Source organism: Mauremys reevesii, linkage group 4 (genome assembly GCF_016161935.1).
Source record: "Mauremys reevesii isolate NIE-2019 linkage group 4, ASM1616193v1, whole genome shotgun sequence".
Classification (NCBI taxonomy): Eukaryota; Metazoa; Chordata; order Testudines; family Geoemydidae; genus Mauremys; species Mauremys reevesii.
This window is the reverse complement of record NC_052626.1, coordinates 49,385,811-49,402,307: the sequence shown is the minus strand read 5'-3', so window position 1 is coordinate 49,402,307 and position 16,497 is coordinate 49,385,811. Positions and strand designations below refer to the sequence as shown.

General features: G+C 40.6%; 1 protein-coding gene across 1 annotated transcript; it reads left to right on the top strand.

Annotated features, from left to right (window-relative positions):
- The first annotated feature begins 29 nt into the window (after positions 1-29).
- LOC120405215 (opsin-5-like) lies at positions 30-15,919 on the top strand. The gene is made up of 6 exons (XM_039538625.1): positions 30-123; positions 3,214-3,419; positions 3,828-3,927; positions 7,163-7,267; positions 7,893-8,116; positions 15,356-15,919. The coding sequence occupies exons 1-6, from the start codon at positions 30-32 to the stop codon at positions 15,779-15,781; spliced, it is 1,155 nt and encodes a 384-aa protein (XP_039394559.1). The 3' UTR covers positions 15,782-15,919.
- Positions 15,920-16,497: the final 578 nt, after the last annotated feature.

The window sequence follows — 16,497 nt, the reverse complement described above, 5'->3', positions numbered from 1 at the left end:
GCTTTCCAGAAAGTGAGGGAGTGGTGCTGATGGACAGCTCCAGCTTATTGCACAGTAACAAGTCTGGGTTTGCTGTCTCAGAGGATTGGGAAACCATCATTGGGGTTTACTTGCTCACACTGGGTAAGTAAAAAGCAAATTCAGGCTGTGTTTCAAATTTTATCTTCTGTTCTTTGCTCTGAAGAGAGATGTGCAGTCAGCTTATCGTGAGTTTGTGGAAAATCGGTATACCTGTGCCTTCTCAAGGGTAAAGTTGAATCTTATGTATGTTTTAGAAATTGCAGTTATTTAAAAACAAAGGAAGTGGACTTTACTTACCATAATACTTGTATATTTGTTATCCAAAGACTAATTCACAGCTTATCTACTTTTTGTTGCTGCTGCTGCTGTTATACTTTGTTGAAGATATTTCAGGTTAATTTATCACTATAAAAATCCAGCTAAAAATAAATGAGAAATTGGTAGCTTTCAGAAAGAGTCTAGCTTTAAAACATGAATTGAGTAGTGTAAAATGGAAACTGGAATTGGGGTAGGGCGGGAAATCAAAAGTGAAGACCAGTTCTCTACATACTTGCCCTTCATAGCATAGTACTACACCATCCTAAGGAATTCACAACGATAAAATCAAAATTTCTTTCCTTCCCTTAGAATTAGAAGTTGTCAAAAACTCCTGGGATTGTTCCACATTATTTGTATCTGTAACAATCTGAATAGATTATCAAAAACATCTGCTCTGTTTTGTCCAAAATACAAACCGCAAACCTACAATGCTGTTAGTAGGAAAGATATTTGTTATTGTTATAACTATGAATCAAACATTTTTGATACTGAAAGCCCTACTACTAAAACGGAACTAAGTAGTTTTTACATTGTTTCAGTTATACATAATAAATTATAGCTACATGCAGGAATAGTTTCATAAAATAGCAAACACAAGCCTACTTTAATTCATGGCGTGAGTGAAAATCACAGCAAATTTATCAGGATTTTGAGACTCTGAATAATACACAAGACGACTCCCTGTCTACTTGCTGTGTAGACTGAATGAAGAAATCTATTCATAGTCTTTAGAAATATATTTTTATTAAATTAGTTTACTTTTATTTTTTAACTTCACATGGTCTATAATAGTGAATTGGAATTGTAGGATTATTTTCTAACTCTCGAGAAATATTTTCACATCTGGAATATGTGTGAAGCCATGTTTTCCATCATGCCCCGCCCCCGGGCCAAATATGACTGAGCTGGACTCCTAATAACCTTGAGAAGGCCTTTTAGAATCTTAATTCACTTTGACTGTCCCTGTTTTGATTCTGGACTCTCTCTGCATATAATATATGTTTCCCTAAAGCTGCTTCTACCTAGCCTAGCCATGTTTACTTTTTAACTGTAGTCTGTTTTCATGGCCAAGGTTTGTTGAGGCTATTAATTTGGCTTCACTGTCTTCCTCAAACAGAGTCATGCTGGGGACATGATCTCTAAAGAAGTTAGTTAATTTTTGAAGTCCAAAACTGGAACAGTTTTGACAGTCACTTGATCAGGTTTGGAAAAATCACACTTTGGCCATTACTCTTTAACAAAGTTTGCAAGCAACAGCAAACAATTTCTGGTTTATGGAAGCCAATATCTTCTGAAAAAATATATAATACATGCCTAGATTTGGCTTTAACTGATAATGAGGCAAGACTAAAAATATACCCTTCCTAAAACCCCAACAGTTTCAGACCAGGCTAGTATATGGTATATGGGCCACCAGAAATCATGTGGGGTTACCCATTATTTCTGGACTGCAAAGAGCTGAAAAGTTGACCCCCTTTTCTCAGATAAACAACAACCTCCCAAAATTGCAATATATTTTGAGATTCTAATGGAATTCCCTTCCAGGTGTTGTGCAATAGCAATTCTGGGTGGGGGTTGGAGTTTAAAAACCTGTTTTGTGTATTCAAATGCCCAATTCATTTTGGTCAAACTTTTAGAATTTTGGGAGAGTGACTGTCTATTCTAGATGTTTCAGCCTGATGGAAAGGCTTCTTGTGCTATTTCTGGATTCCTCATAAGCTATTCAAAGTGGCTTCGATTCTTTCATTGAGGTTAGATATGTGGAAAGCCCATTTGGGGTATTTTGCATTGCTCAGTCTCCAGGTAGTTCCAGGTTATGGAAAGCCCATTAAGTACCAGAAACTCCTCTCTGAATGTTTCATTGTTACAAAAGAGCTGTTTTAGCAGCAGTAAATTCTCTGCCCCAAAACAGCAGAAATGTTTTCTGATATTTTTCTGTTCCTTAATTCCTGGGCAAGGTCTGATCAACTGCTATTTTGTTTGTGAACCTGAAAAACAGGCTGTTTTGTGAGATGGCCAATGTAATATAAACTATTTAGATCTGTTCCAGCTTTATTCAAAAATACTCTTATGCAAGTATGTTATGTACAATATTACTGGTGAGATGTGTGCACTATTGGAAATGCCTGCCAGGAAAGAGGGTTTTAGGAATTATTCCAGTCTCTCCATATTCAGTAAACTTGTCTCTTGAATTCTCTTCACAAATTGTGAATTAATTAGGAGATTTCCAATGAAAGTTTAATTTTACTAATTGCAACCACCTGAGGCTCTCCCTGCTCTTGTCAGACTTCTAGGAATTCCTCCCATTATTGCTCAATATATTTGTCTACCCCAGGATTTCTCAAACAGGGGTCGCCGCTTCTGTAGGGGAATCCCTGGCAGACCGGACCGGTGTGTTTACTTGCCCCGTCCACAGGTCCGGCCGATCGCGGCTCTCATTGGCCACGGATTGCTGCTCCGGGCCAATGGGAGCTGCTGGAAGCGGCATGGGCCGAGGGACTTATGGGCTGCTGCTTCCAGCATCTCCCATTGGCCCAGAGCAGCAATTCGCGGCCAGTGGGAGCCTCGATCGGCTGGACCTGCGGACGGGGCAGATAAACACACCGGCCTGGCCCGCCAGGGGCTTTCCCTATGGAAGCAGCGACCCCTGTTTGAGAAATCCTGATCTAACCTCTTCTGTCACAGCCATCATCTGTAGCTCAAAATTGATGGGACTCCAAGTCAGTGTCAGTCAATGCCACAACTTAAGGAAAGGGACAAGCCAATGACATGACCCTCTTTTGCAGGAAAAAACGAAAGTGCAAAATACCAATTAATATTTTTCTTTCAAATTGTTCTCCAGTTGTCCTACAGCACTGACTTTTAATTGCATAGGTTGGCTTTCTTGGCTTGGCAACGGAGGGGTGATCTTCATCATGTACAACCAACGACATTCCCTGGACCCTCAGGACTATCTCACCTTCAATCTTGCTGTCTCAGATGCAGGCATTTCCCTCTTTGGCTATTCAAGGGGCATTCTAGAGCTGTTTAATGTTCTTAGAGATGATGGCTTTCTAATCACTTCCGTATGGACATGCAAGGTAAGTGCATTATTTACATTTCTAGATTCTTAATCTTTTTCTGAATACTTAGAACCCAACTTAATAACGGGAGAATGTAAAGATTCCTGTGACATTGGTATTTTATTTAGTAATTGGGTTTGTTTTAGTCTTGCTCCTGGATTTTTCCCCTGCAAAAAAAAAAAAAAGTAATCGTTTTCAATTGCTGCCCTTAAGTAAGCTGTTCCTGTGCATGCAAGATCAAACGCAGTTAGTCTAGAATCGAATGTGTGAATAAATATTAAAAAGAACTCTTTCAAAATACTTAGTAGAAACATACTCAATATTAATAAATGTCACGTTCTTTTTGTGTTCTCTACCTTTGAGATATGCCCTTTATACCAAGAGTTTGGATTTTTTTTCTCCTTCTCTCTACCCCTTCCTTGTCAGGTGGACGGATTTATAATACTCTTTTTTGGTCTAATCAGTATTAATACTCTGACAGCCATCAGTGTCATCAGATACATTAAAGGATGCCAGCCTCACCAAGGTATGTCAGCTTTCTTTGCCAAACATCAAATCACTACCTCCAAGGTATATTTTATTAAACGTGTTGACAATATTATATACTTGACATCTTTAAAATCAAGCCTAAGAATTAGATTGAAAATATATTAACAATTGTCTTTTTTACCTTGCTAATACTCAAACGTTTCCAGTATAATTAGGGGTGCACTTGTGAATACAATACTAAGCTTTTGTTCTTTTACGAAAATCTAAATATTCCAGATGGAGCGCTGGAACAGAGCAAGCCCCAGACCCTGCTCCCCAGCAGGAGCTCAAGGGCCAGACTTAAATGGTTGGCGGGATGGATCCAGCCCACGGGCTGTAGTTTGCCCACCCCTTCCATACATACACCAACTCCTGGTCATGAATTCCTACTGCAAGTCCATAAAGCATACTTTCAATATAAACCCATTATTCCTTTGATCTTAGCTATACACACATCTTGAAAAGATTTGAGTCTTGACAAATAATAAGCTTTCTGTAGACACCTCATATAAATACCCTGTAAGATTTCTGTTTGGTGTAATGTGTTTGTCGGGTCTAAGGTGAGACCTGTTCACAAAGAACAGAGGATGCATTGCCAAGGTGTGTCTGTCACACAAGGTTACCAAGGAAACCATGGAAAGTGCACAAGAGAACAGGTGGAGACATAAAACTAGGAGAAAGATGTAAAGTTTTTAGGGAAAGATGTGAGGGAGGAACATTACACGATCATCCATTACCAAAGGAGGTAATGAAGAAGAAGACTCATTCTTTCAATTATAGTCAAGCAGTTTTCTGATACTTTCCTGCCAGGGTTAGGAATCTGAGTTCCTCCTCATCACCACCACAAGAAGGTTCCTATTCCATATATGACAAAGACAGTGTGTCCTTCATTTTCAAAGGCAAAGGAAAAGGATCCTCGAGTGGTTGATGATACTGATAAAACCTGGAAATGAAGCCAACTCACTCTTTTGTCAAGCAAGTTCCTAGAAAATTTCTCCTAAATGCTATGCTGGTATGAGTTAAAATTCTCTGGTTGCTACCAGCCAACCTTACCACCTAACAAGTACACCAGGTTTAAATATATCAAAAGGTACTGTTGCCCAGTGGCCTAATTCGCCTTTGTCATAGTCACTGCTACTGTAGCCAGTGGGCAAGCTTGCCTTTATTATATTTACTGCTTTGCATTATATGCTGCTTTGCATTATATTCAGCAGTAATGCAAGAAACCTACAGGCCTGAATCCTATAAAACATTAATTTCAGCAAATTAACATAAGGCTTGAGGCCTATGAACTTTGAACAGATAAACTTTGCACAGATAAACGGCTGAACAGAAAACCCCAGATATTTGGGGAGCCAAAAATAGAGTTTAAGGGGAAGTTTTGACCACAGGTACATGAGAAACAGCTAAGGGTAGCCTGTTTACTTGCCTATATATCTTTTCTTATAACTTTCTTATTTTCTTATGGGTTTGATTATTTGTTTTATTATAATAGATGTATAGGTTTATATTAGAGTATATTTTGGCTGTAACACAAGGGACCTGCAGGCCACATCCTGTATGTTGAGCTAAGGCAAAGTTAGCATACATATGTTTGGGCCCTTTCCCCTAGATAGATGGTAATGAGCTAAAGCATAAGGTCCATGTATGGCTGCGACCTTTAACACAGAGGAGTGTTAAAGCAGGTTGGCATACGGGCTTTCCTGAGTTCATACCCTTTTAAACTTAACAGGTACACCGCAACTTGGAACTTGGAAAGGACAAAAATAACAAATGTGATACCTAATCACAAAAGGGCCATGGTAATGAATTGATGTATATGATAATGAGTTGAGATCATTGATATATTAACCTATAGGAAAAACACACTCCAACATTAGTAAGGTGAGGAAATACAAATAAGGAAAAGGGGGGAAATCCCCTATTGAATATGCGTCAAACGTAGCAGCATTGGTGTAACATATTATAAAAGCGTCATCCCAGCCCAGGGCCGGTAGGAGAGAGAGATGTAGGCCTTGGGAGGTGCCAGAATGATGGCCATTGGTGATGATGGGGAAGGTGATGGTGATGAGGAAGATGATGATGAACATTTCAGGCTGTTCTACAAGAGATGGTGTGAGTATATGGGTGTGTAGATGTACATTCTGTAGTATCTCTCTCTACCTTCCTGACATGGGGTGTTTGTGCTAAATGTATTAATAAACTATATTTGTAAATATAAAAGGGTTCCTATAGTGTGAGTGTTGCAACTGTGCACATCAAGGTTCCCAACTATATAATAATTTGAATAATACTGGCCCTGATATTGGGGGAAGAACCTGGCAACCCTCAAAGTGACAGCTGGGGATTCTTAAGTAATCAATATAATTAATACATAAACTACTGATCAGGCAACAGTACTTAGAAGTAAATCTTTGCAAGTTCAGTAAGAAAATTCCTTTTTACTTATTTATTTGTAAAGCAAAAGAAACAAACATTTACAAATATTTGTATTGTAAATTTACCCCCACATTAAGCCCTCTTTATACCATCAAAGCAATGTAGAGGGGCTTCAGTATAAGTGGGAATCTGGACCTAAGTTCCCTCTAAACTGAGCAGCCGTATGGCCGTGCAGCAGGCTATTAAGGGCCGTGCAGGCACACAGCAGAGAGAAGTGCCTCTGCCCCAGCCCTTGCCGGAACTGCTGTGCTGGGGAGAGGCGCCTCTCCCCTGGCTCCGCCAGAACTGCCGCAGCCTCTCTCCCTGCTGCAGCCTGCACCCCAAATCCCTCATCCCCGGCCCCACCCCAGAGCCTGCACCCCCAGCCAGAGCTCTTCCCCCACCACACACATCGCAAACCTGTCCCCCAACCCTGAGCCCCCTCCCACACTCCAAACCCCTCAGTCCCACCCCCGCCACACATCGCCTCCATATTGGTGCACATAACAAAATTCATTCCACACATGGATGTAAAAAATTAGAGGGAACATTGATCTGGACTACTGTATTTACAAAAAAAGGAGGTAATACTATTTCATTAATGGAACTGCTCTTTTTCATATAATCTATTAAGTGAAGAAATGTTTCCTTCAGCTCTTAACTTTTGTTAGATTGCACAATTTAATGTACCTATTTTCTTACAACATTAATTTTTTTTTAACATTTTCTCTTCTAAAATTCAGGTGTAGTGGCAAACAATCTTTCTTGTTAATCTATTTTGGAGATCAAATTTGTTATCTATCTTTTACCTACAGCTCACAAAATTGATAGAAAAAATATTGCATTAACCATGATTGTGATATGGGCAACCGCTCTTTTCTGGGCCAGTGCACCACTTCTAGGGTGGGGTAGCTATACAGGTGAGTGTTCATTTCTACAGAATTACCTATATGGAGAAAAATCTTATCCAGCATATGTATCCATTAAAAACAGTAGTAATCATTGTGCAACTCTGCAGAATATTAATGGACAGTGTGAAAGTGAGTAACCTAGATAATACTGAAACCAACAGTTACTTTATTTCCTCCATGCCACATTCCTTTGATAGTTGGGTAATGCGATTGATGAATGGAAAAACAAGGAATTAATATACATTTCTGTACATAATAGTCTATACATAAAGACAGAAGTGTCTGAATCTCATTTGCAAGAAGTCCCCACTAGAACACTCTGGTAGTTTAAACTTAATTTATGCCCACTTTAAGGCCTCGTTACACTGTTAGAGTGGAGTAAATACAGCCTTCATGTAAATGAGAATTATGTTTTGCAAACAATTTGTCAATAGTCGAAAATAACATTTTCTGTACATCTTAAATGGGGAATCAATTTTGTTTTAAATAGGTGCTAACTATAGAAGTGATGACACACAGCTTTTTCTTGTATAAGCCTCTCTAAAGACTTTGTAAAGTGCACATCAGTTAATACAATCCATAATTGTTTCAGATAAAGGGATTTGTTCATACTTAATATGTTCAATTTTTCCAGACCACAAATATGGTACATGTGAAATAGACTGGATCAAGGCAACATTTTCTGTTGTCTATAAGTCCTACGTGATTGGAGTCTTTATATCTGGCTTCTTTATTCCTGTCTCCATCATGGTTTTCTGTTACGTGTCCATAATAAAGACTGTTAAATCAAGTCACAAGACCACAAGAGGTAAAAAAATTAGCCAAAGGCAGCGGCTCATGGAACGAAATATTACACAGGTAATGGACAATTCTTTGCCTCCAATATAGCGTGTTACATATTTGATGTTATTTAATTCTTAGAACAAATGCTAGATTTGACAGAAAAGAAAATGAAAATCCTTTTAGTTATCCCTGGAACAGGCACACCACTCACATTGCAAAATTTCCCCCATGTTTCCCTACCAACATACCCTAATCATTTTAGAGATGAGAGGACAGTTTGGTCTCATTGCTCATTCAATTTTCAGCCATCCTCCTGAGTCTGCCAACAAGGATATTATTGTGTACCAGTTGTGATGTGGAGTCCTGGCTGAGACCTGAATTGAAACCCACCATCCCATTTCATGTAGACTATTGAGCAATCCCTTACATTTGTAATGTTTGTAAATGACCCAAATGAAATAGGGTCTTCCTTATCTTATATATTTAAACAATATATACACTTGGACTGAGTTTGAGATGGAAATAGAAGACAGATTTGTTGAAAAGCTCTGGGCAAGGATAAAAGGGGTAAAAAACACACGTGATGTCATGGTAGGAGTCTACTACAGACCACCTCACCAGGAGGAAGAGGTAGATGACGCTTTTTTTAAAACAGCTAACAAAATCATTCCAAACACAGGACGTGGTGGTGATGGGGGATTTCAACTACCCAGACATCTGTTGGGGAAATAATATAGCAGGGCACAGATTATTCAACATGTACTTGGATTGTGTTGGAGACAATTTTATTTTCAAAAGATGGCGAAAGCTAGTAGGGCAAAGACTGTTTTAGATTTGATTTTAACAAATAGGGAGGAACTGGTTGAGAATTTAAAAGTGCAAAGCAACTTAGGTGAAAGTGATCATGGAATGGCAGGAGGGAAAACAGCAGAATATAGATAATGGATTTCAAAGGTTGATTTAAGCAAACTCAGTAAGCTGGTTGGTAAGATCCCATCAGAAGCAAGTTAAAGGGGGGAAAAGTTCAAACGAGTTTGCAGTTTTTCAAAGACATTAAGGGCAAAAGAGTAGACGATCCCACTGCATAGGAAAGATAGGAAGTATGGCAAGAAACCACTCTGGCTTAATCAGGAAATCTTCAATTATCTGAAACTCAGAAAGTGTCCTACAAAAGATGGAAACTAGGTCAAATTACAAAGGATTAATATAAACAAATAACACAAGTATGTAGGGTCAAAATTAGAAAGGCCAAAGCCCAAAATGAGATTAAACTAGCTAGAGCCATAAAGGGTAGCAAGGAAACATTCTACATATACATTAGAAGCAAGAGGAAGACCAAGGTAGGCCCGTTACTAAATGAAGGGGGGAAGACAACAGAAAATATGGAAATGGCAGAAGTGCAAAATGACTTCTTTTTTTCACCAAAAATGTTAGCAGCAATTGGACATTTACCATAGGGAATGCCAATGAAAATGGGGTAAGATCAGAGGCTAAAACTTGGGAAAGAACAAGTTAAAAATTACTTAGACAATATAGATGTCTTAAAGTCACTATGGCCTGATTAAATACATCTTAGAATACTCAAGGAGCTGATTGAGAAGATATCTGAGCCATTAGCATGGAAGTCGGGAGACATTCCAGAAAACTGGAAAAGGGAAAATATAGTGCCAATCTATAAAAAGGGAAATAAGGACAACCTGGGGAATTACAGACCAGTCAGCTTAACTTCTGTACCTGGAAACATAATGGAGTAAATAATTAAGCAATCAATTTGCAAACACCTAGAAGATGATAATATAAGTACCAACTTGGATTTGTCAAGAACAAATCATTCAGACCAACCTAATAGCTTTCTTTGACAGCATAATAAGCCTTGTGGATGAGGGAAGCAGTAGATGTGGTATATCTTGACTTTACTAAGGCTTTTGATACTCTCTCACATAACCTTCTCATAAACAAACTATGGAAATACAGCCTAGAAGGAGGTACAATAAGGTGGCTGCATAACGGATGGGAAACCATTCCCACGGTCATCAGTGGTTCCCAGTCAAGCTGGAAGGGCATAGCCAGTGGGGTCCCACAGAGATCGGTCGTAGGTCCAGCTCTGTTCAGTACCTTCTTCAGTGATTTAGATAATAGCATAGAGAGTATACTTATAAAGTTTGTGGACGATACTAAGCTGGGAGGGGTTGCAAGTGCCTTGGAGGACAGGATTAAAATGATCTGGAGAAACTGATGAAATGGTCTGAAGTAAATAGGATGAAATTCAATAAGGACAAATGCAAAGTACTCCACTTAGGAAGGAACAATCAGTGGTACACATACAAAATGGGAAATGACTGCCTAGGAAGGAGTTCTAGGGGTCATAATGGATCACAAGCAAAAAAAGCAAACATCATTCTGGGCCATATTAACAGGAGTGTTGTAAGCAAGACATGAGAAGTAATTCTTTTACTCTACTGCACACTGATTAAGTCTCAACTGGAGTATTGTGTCTAGTTCTGGGTGCCCATTTCAGGAAAGATGTGGACAAATTGGAGAAAGTCCAGAAAAGAGCAACAAAAATTATTAAAGGTTTAGGAAACGATACCTATGAGGGAAGATTCAGAAAACTGAGTCTGTTTAGTCTGGAGAAGAGGAGACTGAGAGGGGACATAAGTTTTCAAGTACATAAAAGGTGGTTACAAGTAGGACGGAGAAAAATTGTTCTCGTTAACCTCTGTGGATAGAACAAGATGCTTAAGCCTATTGGCTTAAATTGCAGCAAAGGTGATTTGGTTGGACATTAGGAAAAACTTCCCAACTGTCAGGGTAAACACTGGAATAAATTGCCCAGGGAGGTTGTGGAATCTCCATCATTGTAGATTTTTAAGGGCAAGTTAGACATACAACAGTCAGGGATGGTCTCGATAATAGTCCTGCCGTGAATACAGGGGACTGGACTAAATGACCTCTCAAGGTCCCTTCCAGGCCTATGATTCTATCTGTACATTTGGCTTCTCCATTCTAAACATTCTATTCACTGTCAGTCACTTGCCACCATGCTCCAATGAGTTCTTCAAAAGCAGAAATTATGATAACACTGGACTATGAGAAAGATATGCATGTTTTTTACAAAAGCATGGAACCTCTGGATTGGGAGGTATACAAGACCAGATACATTCCTCATTTTTCTGGGCCTGTATCACCACCAGTCTGGAGGCTACCTTTGTGATGTAGTAAACAGTACCAATGAAGGGTTGTGGGTGCAGTTGATAAGACAGTGGTTCACAGAACCCCTCAACCAGAAATAAGTAATATCAGAAGATACAAAGACACTTACTTTGTAGAGTCTGTATGGAGGCTTAGATGACTAGCCCACAAATTTCATCATGAGATCCCACAGCACTTCTCTGGCCATAAAGATATGTATCAGGTGGAGTAAACGTATTCCTGTAGAAGCATTCTCTTCAAAACTAGTGTATGCTTCTTGGAGAGATATCTTGATCCTATTACAGAGAATATTGAGGCTTTTTGTCCTTACTCTTATTATCTGAAAGCTCAAGAGGTGTCAAGGTGACACAATTTTTCTGATCTGCAGGAGAAGTATGGCCTGTTAAACTGGAACCTCTCTCGATAGAAACAAGTTTGTGGTTGGGAACAGGAATCATTGTTGGATCCATTGCAGGCAGAAGCAGTAATAGCTACACAAACTAGCAACAAAGAGAGTGTTGAAGGAATCAGCCAGCCTTAGGAGGTTCAGGAGCAGGGAAAGAAAAGACAGAGAGAAACAAGAAAAAAGTAGGAAGAAGCACATAGTTTGGGGACCTGCCATTTGATCAGTGGAAGCAGTGAAACTAGAACTGTAGCATAGAATGGCAGTGGTTCATATCAAATGTTTCAGATGCCTCCTCATTCTTGCAGCCAAGACCAACCCAAATGCACCTTCAAGATGGGAGGAGGTACAAACACACGACAACATTAATTTTGGTATTTTAAAAACGAATCTTTAGTAAACACGTAACCATTTAACACCAAGCAATTACACGCTTGCACAAATAATTCTGAACTGGCTCTTTTTTATTAAGATAACTGTTTACAGAGATGCTGCATCTGCAGCTAGCATTCTACCCATGTGCACATAGACTGACTTCCTGGTGCCTCCTCCAAACTCTTCCTTCTTGCAACATATACACCTCCCTCTGAGTTCTATGCAGGGCCGGCTCCAGGGTTTTTGCCACCCCAAGCAGCAAAAAGAAAAAAAAGAAAAAAAGCTGCGATCGCAATCAGCTCTGCCGCTGCCACCACTTCAATCTTCGGTGGCAATTCGGTGGCTGGTCTTTTGCTCCAAGACGGAGTGAGGGACTTGCCGCCGAAGACCCAGACGTGCCACCCCTCACTATTGGCCACCCCAAGCAGCTGCTAGCTGGGCTGGTGTCTGGAGCCGGCCCTGGTTCTTTGCAGGTTGCTATGTCAAATCGAGAATGTGGAACAAACTTATTAGGTCATCTAGTTTCATATGCCAATGCAGGATTTTGCCTCCTTATGTTTTCCAATGTTTTATCCAGTCCGGCTTTAAGTGACAGAAGCCCCAGTTTCTCTTGGATCTGTATCACAGTTTAATAGACATCACTGTTTCCTTGTATTCAGCCTAAATTTTCCTTCACTAAGTGTCATACCATTATTCCTATTGTTAGAACCTTTCAACAACCTTATCCTTAGTAAAGCCCTTGAACTGTGATCTATCATGGTTTTAATGTTCTTCTAATACTTTTAAATGATTATATTCCTCTCCCTCCTCTACCCTGAATCATAATTTTAACCGAACTACGGTAAGCACATTAAGGGTATAGTACCCAAGCTGGCTTTGATCCAGCTTGCTCAAATGACAGGAACAATGAAGCCATTACAGCATGGATAACTACATGGGCTAGTTGACTGGATTGCTTAATATGTCTCTAATCTCTGATTCCACATATGAAGCACAGCCATTATCTCTTCTTTTAATCTATACTGTGATTAAGGCTGTGAGTTTGTCACAGAGGTCATGGAAGTCATGGCAGGTGTGGATGGCTCTGGGGCTACCTGAGCAGTTCAGGCAGCCCCTGGCCAGGTGCACCAGCCACTGCTGGAGCAGTCTCAGGCCACTGCAACAGGAGGAGTTTGGGTAGGGGGATGAAGATTGGGGCATAGGAGAGACAGCACTTACCTTGAGGGGGCTCCCCAGAAGTGGCAACATGTCCTTCCCTCAGCTCCTAGTTCCACATGCTGCCTCCTCCCACAGGCACTGCCTCTACAGCTCCCATTGGCCGGGAACAATGGCCAATGGGAGTTGCAGAGCTGGCAGCTTAGGGAGGGACATATCGCTGCTTCCAAGAAGCTGGGTAGGGAGCCTGCCAGCCCTGCCAACCCCCCACCCACCAGCACCAGTGGGGATCCTGGGCTGCTCTCACCTGCAGTGCCCCCCAGACCACCCACTTGAACATTGGCTGTGCCCCCCCCCTCCCAGTGCCTGCAACCTCACGCACCCGTGGCACCCCCTGAGGCCCCACACACCCCCAGCACTCGTGACACCCCCCAGGCCATCCCCTGAGCATGCACAGTCCCATCCCACCCACCCCCAGTCCCCACAAGCACTCCCAATTTAGCTAGGTGTATAGTACAAGTCGTGGACAGATCACATTAATTTTTGTTTACTGCCCGTGATCTGTCCATGACTTTTACTAAAAATACCTGTGACTAAAATGTAGCCTTAACTATGATCTATTCTTTTCTTAAGATCCTACGCAGAGTGTTTCCAATAGGAAATAGGAACCAGCTAGATAGTCAAGCGGGTAGGTGCAGCTACAGAAGCAGACAAAGCAGGGATAGCTGCACTGATTGGAGGGGTTAAAATGGGGTTCCTTAGGGTCCTCCCTTCTCTCAGCACCACCTTGGACCCGGAACTGTTCAAGGGAGATCTCTCACACGCTCTGTGGGCACCAGGATGAAGCTGGTACCTCTATGTGACCTTGAGCAAAAAGTGCAGAGGAACCAGCCGGGGACTCCAATGGATAGGAGAAGCAGCAGCCAAGGCAGGGACTTCTGGTCATTCAGAGAACCATCTATAGTTTTAAGTGGCCTTTTGGTGTCCTGTCTTGATTGGCTGTTGCTCCAACTATCCCCCTCCCTCCCAGTCTCTTCATGTCAACGTCACTCCACAGCTGCCCCTTCCTACCTTCTTCTCCCCTGCCCTGTCCCATCTTCCTTCTCTCAAATACCCCTAACTCTTCACTTTTCTTTCTATTTAGCTTATTCCCTCCTAACTAAACCCACCTATCCTCACCATTCCTCCCAAAATAACAATAATAATAATCATGAAACTAGGTATCAGTGAAGACAAGGAGCAAGGGTAGGAAAAAAATTCTGGCCCTCTGATAATGGTGTGACTGTTAGAATAAGGAAAGCCTCCATCTGGGCCATGTCCTAGATACTATGATGCTGACCACACTAAAAAATCTATAACTCAACCAGATGCTGTGTACATTTTAAATTAAATTTAGGTTCTTTGATGCAAAGAACTGTTTTTACGAATGGACATTTCTAGCCTTCCCAACCTGCCTCTGAAAATCCGTGTATTTCTGGTTTCAATTAGACTTTTCAATGTTTTTTGTACTTGATTAAAGATTTGCTCTCCTTGTATCACCACCATATTGCATGTTCATGTACCTCCTGAAATGTTCCTTAAATGACAGCACAATTTGCTGGCCATACAACATTTCTGGCAACAACATAAGGTCTCCACTGTAAAATTTTGTTTCATTATTTCCACTCCTGTACGATAAATCATTTTGATTATGAAATATAGTAGGTATAAACGAAATAGCTTGTACATTTGAGTACTCACATAGGTCTATGAAATCAATGTACTTAATAAGAGTGTCAATGGTGTTCTATCTAACTGATGCAGACAGTGCAAATTATTCTGATGGAAGCCTTTTCTTATTCATTGGAGTTAACACTTAAATTGTCCTCCTTTTTCCAAACCCATTTTCTAGCCATCAGAATGTGAATAAATGACCAAAATTATAGTCCAAGTGTGTTTGAAGGAGACCCAGATACTCTCCCATAGCTTCTTGATTGATTCTATTTAGCTGCGAGAAACCGAGAAAGAATTTTCCTTTAAATTTGATAGATAATGGCTAGAGCTTTGTGAAAGCGCCTTTTGGGTGAGTAGGTCTTTTAATAGTTACAAAATGTAGAAGTGCTTCTAAAAGCTGAAGTAGTTCTAGAATCGTGACATTACAAATGTGGTGTTTACAGTTTTGATGCTCCCATGTTATTTTTCCTTCTCAGGTGTCATTTGTAATTTGTTTTGCCTTTTTCCTGGCATGGTCTCCTTATGCAGTAATCTCTATGTGGTCAGCATGTGGATTTCAAGTGCCAGCGCTCACCAATGTCCTAGCCAGCCTTTTTGCCAAATCTGCCAGTTTTTACAACCCACTTATCTACATGGGAATGAGCTCTAAATTCCGTAAGGACATCAGAAACCTTTTCCAGTGTCTCAACCAAGACAAGGATTCAGCCCTGCAAATGCCAGTACAGATGTTCAATCAAAGAAATGAGGCAGCTGTCCTCCTGAAACCACAGAGAGAGTTTGTGTCCAAAGTTCCTGAGGCTGAAATGCCAGGCTTAGACATGGAACAGTGTTCTCCTGTTTCCAATCAACTTACCACTTTTGGAGTAAAAACAATTCAAAGGAAACAAAGTGGATCTGGCTGACTTTGATCTGGAAAAGGTGAAATAAGGCCTTTTTATTTCCCCTGAAGATTAGATTTCCACAGCAAATGACCTTTGTCTCTTGTCCTCATCAGTCTGCTAATATTTCACAGACGTTTACAACTGTTCTCATGTACAATTTCCCAGTGACTAAAAAAAGCATAGCAAAACTGAGAATTGGTTCATAGAGATTAGTTTTTGCCTATTTTCCCTTTTTTAAATTAAATTAGCACATTACTAAAATGAAGGTATTTGTTTATTCCTGACAAATTGTGCAGATCAATATATGCGTCCTGTACATGAACCCCCACTCTATTTCTATTTTTTACTCTATTCCCTCATGTGGCTTGATTACATACTGGTCCAAAATCCAGGATCTTATTGAAGGATCTAGTGAAGACCCGCTAAACCAACGGCAGATCGCTCTCCCGTTGACTCCTGTACTCCACCTGAATGAGAAGCACAAGAGTGTCTCCAGTAAGCATTGCGTAGTGTGGACCCCGTGGTGAGTAGATCTAAGTACATCGACTGCAGCTATGTTATTCACGTAGCTGAAGTTGCATAACTTATATCAATCTCCCCCTATAGTGTAGACAAGGCCTAAGACTAGTGCTAAAGAATCCCAGCTATGCTAGTGACCAGTGGCAGTTCCAGTATCTCCCAAAATGCCACGGCTCTATGCATGCTTTGTACCACTCCACAATAGGTAAATTTTCAGT

Excerpts from the sequence above, each read along its gene's own strand:
- LOC120405215 (XM_039538625.1), top strand. The coding sequence starts at position 30 with ATGGACAGCTCCAGCTTATTGCACAGTAACAAGTCTGGGTTTGCTGTC. Across the intron at positions 3,928-7,162 it reads AGGATGCCAGCCTCACCAAG|CTCACAAAATTGATAGAAAA; the intron begins GTATGTCAGCTT and ends TTTTACCTACAG. Across the intron at positions 8,117-15,355 it reads TGGAACGAAATATTACACAG|GTGTCATTTGTAATTTGTTT; the intron begins GTAATGGACAAT and ends TTTCCTTCTCAG.